The sequence below is a fragment of the Limulus polyphemus genome, unplaced genomic scaffold, assembly GCF_000517525.1.
Source record: "Limulus polyphemus unplaced genomic scaffold, Limulus_polyphemus-2.1.2 Scaffold3625, whole genome shotgun sequence".
Classification (NCBI taxonomy): Eukaryota; Metazoa; Arthropoda; class Merostomata; order Xiphosura; family Limulidae; genus Limulus; species Limulus polyphemus.
In genome coordinates, this window is record NW_013669235.1 from 82,587 (window position 1) to 88,704 (window position 6,118).

At 32.5% G+C, this 6,118-nt stretch overlaps 1 protein-coding gene across 1 annotated transcript in view; it reads left to right on the top strand.

Annotated features, from left to right (window-relative positions):
• LOC106469705 overlaps positions 1 to 6,118 on the top strand; it is a 58,373-nt gene that overhangs the window by 46,764 nt on the left and 5,491 nt on the right. Inside the window, exon 18 of the mRNA XM_013930217.2 lies at positions 1,403 to 1,503. Within this exon, the coding sequence (XP_013785671.2) occupies positions 1,403 to 1,503 (101 nt within the window). The remainder of the gene's footprint in view (positions 1 to 1,402; positions 1,504 to 6,118) is intronic.

Genomic DNA, 6,118 nt, shown 5'->3' on the forward strand with positions numbered 1-6,118 from the left:
ACATGTACGATACGATTAATGTATCTTCAGTGAAATAGGAGTCTGGTGTGGCCTAGTGGTTAGTATTAAAGGTGTGGGGATACAGAGATCGTATCGTGAAGCCGTGATACGATTGTATTGATACATCGTCCGATACGATACGATTAATGTATCTTCACGAAATGAGGCAAGCTTTCCATAAGCATTATAAGTCTTTTGTAGATAAAAAATCACAATTTCTAATAAAGTATTTTTGCTAAACATTAATGATTCGGTAAAGGAAGATGAGTATTGAGTACTACGTGTCGTCTTCACTTCTTTTATCAACAACATTACATGTGAAGTAACATAACAAATTAACAATAACAAAATAGATAGACATATATTAACTTTTTTTGTTTTACTTCTTTTGCCAGCTGCTATTTAGTTGATCAAACCTGAGAATTTATAAAAGCACTGTAAAGTGTGAAGTACTTAAATAAGACAATGTTAGTAATATAGATAATAAATTACAGACAAGACTGTCAAACTTTGTAACAAACCGTTGGTAAAACTTCTGTATCTAGATACGTATCGTATCGACTACTATGATGAGATATGCACCCCCAGAGAATCTAAGGTTCATAATTTGCATCCTTTTCTCACAAAATCTCACTCTGGGGTTGAGACTGTGTTATAAGAGTTAAGGTCAAATCCCACTATCTTGGGTGTATTTAACTAGCTGCCTTTCCTCTAGTGTTCAAATTTAGGGACAGTTTGCACAGATAATCCTTGTGTATGTAGATTTCCATGGATATCTGACACAAAAATTATGTTTGATAAGAGAACCCGAGTTACAGAAACCTCTCACTCTGGGGTTGAGACTGTGTTATAAGAGTTAAGGTCAAATCCCACTATTCTGGGTGTATTTAACTAGCTGCCTTTCCTCTAGTGTTCAAATTTAGGGACAGTTTGCACAGATAATCCTTGTGTATGTAGATTTCCATGGATATCTGACACAAAAATTATGTTTGATAAGAGAACCCGAGTTACCGAAACCTTTCAGATATGGCTTTTTTCTACTTTATCTAAAAACATTTTTTTAACCATTCATTGTTCATTTAACTGTTAGCGGAGGCTAAGAAGCCCCTTTGATAAACTTTCAGCCCTCTTACGGTACATTTTTGCCCAATAAAAGCTCTGATATGGAGGCCGAAAGCTTGCAATTGAAAAATATTTAGGCATAGAAGACGCTCCCTGTGTTTTTTTTTTTCACAAAAATATAGTATGAAAAGAAAATTATAAAATTTCATATTTGTAAGGTTGATTAACATTTCCTATTTAACAAGATAATTTCTTGTAAGAAGCTTTTTTTTTTGTAAGCTTTTAAAAGTTTCAATTTAAATATAGCACCTCTAAAATATGCTTTTTGTTTTACTGTCAGGGAAAAGAACTCTGTGGGCAGTATCTTCTAATTCGATTTCCCGATAATCCTGTTACTATGGGACAGCCAGGTGTCACCGTTTTGAAAAAAAGTAGAACAGGGTATGTATCTGGCTACAAAAATCAATCCAGGAAATACCATTAACATGCCACCAGGGAGAGCTTTTAACTTTGAATGGGACCATACTTAACTTTCAAGTTATCTAAACTTATTTTATATATATCCAATATTGTAAAGAAGTAGTAGTACGTTCTTCCCCAAACATATCGATATTTTAAAAGGCTTTACGAACCAATTTAGTTGAAAAATTAGACTTCCAGCTATGCTAGAAAAAGTTAGTGTGTTCGATTTAGATCTGAAAAAAAAAGGATCCACTTGATAATTTAAAACATTATTGGATTATGTTTTTGTTTGATTCGACCGAGAATTTTTTAAGTTTGATATTTAATATATCTTCCCTTTTTTGGCTGTTTTGCTGTTGATGTTTTTTCGTTTATTTCTTGTTTTGTCTTCAACACTTGAGATGATGTTTACTTTGTTAATAATATTTGACCATTGTTTTTTTTTTCAAATATTGTGTGTAAATGTGACTACAGAGAAATGAGCTTGTCTTATCGTTTTTGGATAAGGTTCAGAAACCGAAGAGTATTTTTTTGTATCGGTTGCAATATTCTGTGGGAAAGAATGATGATAAGTGAAGCTTTTGGGATTAACATTTGGATTATCATGAATATTTTGGTAAATTTTAAAAGCTTTTCTGCTGCCCACTATAGAAAACAAAAGTGAGCCGTATAAAAAAATTACAATTGAGTCATATGATATGATATTTTGGGACCTGAATTGAACACGCTACTGAGTCCATCATTCTTTTTTTTTTTTTTATTGGCAGTTGCACCTAGGGGTTTAATCTTTGATCATTTTGGTAGCTACTGCTACTTTGTTTGAAAATTACTTTGTAAGATTTTGCTAATTTCCCAAGATATCGTGTCTTTTGGTACTTACCAGAACATATCGCTAATTTTTTATTTGTTTTTGGTACTACAGCGATCATGGCTCACTTATGCTGATCTTCTAAAGACATAAAAGTTCAGCATGATCCTTTTTTGTCTTCTTCTGGCACCAGATTATTTTAGCTGGTTTCTGATTGTCTTCTTTTATCCTTTCAGTGCAATCGTCATATGGGGTATGGTAGTCGGGTCATATAGGATATGGTAGTTGGGTCATATAGGATATGGTAGTCGCGTCATATAGGATATGGTAGTCGGGTCATATAGGGTATGGTAGTCGGGTCATATAGGATATGGTTGTCGGGTCATATGGGATATGGTAGTCGGGTCATATGGGATTTGGTAGTCGGGTCATATGGGATATGGTAGTCGGGTCATATGGGATATGGTATTCGGGTCATGTAGGATATGGTAGTCGGGTCATGTAGGATATGGTAGTCGAGATATATAGGATATGGTAGTTGGTGAAAATATTATCACTGTGTAACATACGGGTTTATTTTTCCCAACGCCCTTTGAACTTGTGTTGATGCTGTGACTAGTTACCATGCCAGAGCGTCAACATGAATTCAAAGAGTGGCCGACAAAATAAACCCATATGTATGTTACACGATCGTAGCATTCCCACCGACTACGATATCTCGTACGGTGATAGCACTGAAAGGGTTAATTGCCTCAACACATTTTCATATACTCCTCAAAAGTCCTAACATTTTAACACAGTTATTTTTCCTTCTTTGGGTGCTAACTGGTTTCTGTAAACCTTCTTCGGGTGCTTAATTGACAAATGTTTCCACTCTTCTTGTGTTCTCTTTAAGCAAGTTTATTTTTATTTTTTATAGGTAACACAACATTTTGACACGCTTTTTAGTTGGTCATTTATTTACCACAGTTTTTTTAGCAAGCTTTTTTTACCATCTTTATATAACACAACATTCTGTAAATTTTCTTTTTCCATTTTCACTTTACATGACATTCTGTAAAGCTTTTTTTTTGCCATCTTTACACAACATGTTGTAAAGCTTCTTTTTGCTCTTCGTTATTTACCACAAACTTTTGACAAGCCTTTTTTTTTTAAATTTTTTTTAGTTAAAACAAACTTTTAAACATCGTTTAATACCAGAACATTATTTAAAAAAATTATGTTGTAGCTTTTCAGTACAGAGCTGAGACTCGGGGAAACATTAATAAAGATATAGAACCCTAGGCAGTTAGAAAAACCTAATTATCTAGTCAGTTGTTCAGGAAGCAACTCTGTCCTTTAGGTTCAAATTAAAAACTGTTCTTTATAAGGTAGAGTATCAGATGCAGAATAAATTATCAAGTGGATTAGTATTAACATTAAAATTGTAAATCCCCTAGTGAACTGTATTAACATTACTTTTGTTTTACAAAAATTGTAAATCCCCCTAGTGAACTGTATTAACATTACTTTTGTTTTTACAAAATGGTATATACCCCTAGTGAACTGATTTAACATTACTTTTTGTTTTTACAAAAATGGTAATTCCCCAGTGAACTGTATTAACGTTACTTTTGTTTTTACAAAATGGTATATACCCCTAGTGAACTGATTTAACATTACTTTTTGTTTTTACAAAAATGGTATATCCCCCTAGTGAACTGTATTAACATTACTTTTGTTTTTACAAAAATTGTAAATCTCCTAGTGAACTGATTTAACACTACTTTTGTTTTTACAAAAATGGTATATCCCCCTAGTGAACTGTATTAAAATTACTTTTGTTTTTACAAAAATGGTATATCCCCCTAGTGAACTGATTTAACATTACTTTTGTTTTTACAAAAATGATAAATCCCCTTTTTTTTGTAAAAAATATAATTTTAAAATAAATGTTTCCTTTCAAGAACTCGAAGTTCAAAATATAAGTGAGAACTTAATAAATTAGTAAGATAATATAGTGGGATGACTTTGTTTTCTGTCTTCTTTTTTTTCTCGCGACTCGGAAAATGGTTAGTAGATATTATGTAGTGTTTATTAATTTGTTAACTGTAGAATTTCTGGTATAATTATAGTGACTAACAGGGTACGTATGACGAGATTGTTACAATATCCCGATTGTCATTATATTTTCTCCTTTTGATGTGATCTGTTAATTGTACCGTATTACAGGATTTAATCTTGAGTTTGTACTTTTTTTGTGTGTGAAATTTACAGTCAAGTATTTTACGATGTCTAACTTAAACCCTGAGTGATCGTAATTGTTGTGGATATAAACTTGAAGTTGAACTATACAAAAAGTCTTACGTCTACGGTCAAATTTAAAAGTTGATTTAAAAACAGTGTTTTTTTGCTTTTTTTATCTTTCTTGAAAAAAAATTTAAAAGTGTGATTTGTACGGTTTTTTAATCAGTTTATTTGGGGGTATTTGTTGAGTTAAAATATTACATACTGGTATTTGTGAAAAGTGTACAGTTTTGATACAAATGAATATTCTTGTACTGTCTAATGTAAAAAACAAAAAAACGTGAACTTCTTTCAAATCTGTATTTGCTAATGAAGATTGAGGCATTTATAAAACCTGTAAATTTTAAAAGATGAATGGAAATTAAAGCTGATAATGTGTGTCATAAATCAGGAATAAGTACTTAAAATGAGAGAAACTGTGCCTGTCATTATCTTCTGTGATTTTGTGCATTACAAAAGTCTTGTATTGCTAGCGGTTATCATTTAGAAATTTGTAATGTTCTTGTAAAGTAGGCCTTAATCGTGCACATTTAGTGATGAAATTTGTTATGCGTGAAGCGGTAAGGGTGATACAGTAGCTCTAAAAGAAAACGTTTTGTCATAAATACGTGTTGATACAATCTGTTGTAGTTTATTTCAATTTGGAAAGAAAGGTACTTGCTAAAATATTTTTATTAATTTGTCTTCTGGAAGTTTATCGCCTAGTCAACTGCTACATTTTTTTTTTTTTTAATTGGTGAGTAGCAACGTGGTACAAGTATCGTATGTATTTGGTTGATTAAAAGTTTATTTTCTTATTTCAACAGTCCTCTTTTGCCTTGTGTTTAATTTTTAGTACATAAACAATATACATGGGTAATAGGTAACCACACCAGTGCGGGCATGCCACGGACAGCAGAAGTATTTCAGTGTCATTTCACGTTAGAACCATAAAATATTTGGCTCGTTCTTCGGGTCATCTGTTTCGCTAGGTTCTCGTACATGAAATACCCTATATTTATGATGCGACTGTGAAAATGACGTAACTTTGAGCTTTCTGGTTATGAGCGTGAGAGATGCGTCTACTAACGACACTCGGTAATGTTCTGGTTTCCATTCGTTAATCACCTGACTCATCTGACGTCTTTCCATATAGTTGCCCAGTTCCACATTTTCATTAGAATGAACTTTATGTCCCATACACCTTTTTTTCCATTCCTGTAATGTAACTTTATGTTCCATACACCTTTTTTTTTCCATTCCTGTAATGTAACTTTATGTTCCATACACCTTTTTTTTCCATTCCTGTAATGTAACTTAATGTCCCATACACCTTTTTTTCCATTCCTGTAATGTAACTTAATGTCCCATACACCTTTTTTTCCATTCCTGTAATGTAACTTTATGTCCCATACACCTTTTTTTCCATTCCTGTAATGTAACTTAATGTCCCATACACCTTTTTTTTTCCATTCCTGTAATGTAACTTAATGTCCCATACACCTTTTTTTTTCCATTCCT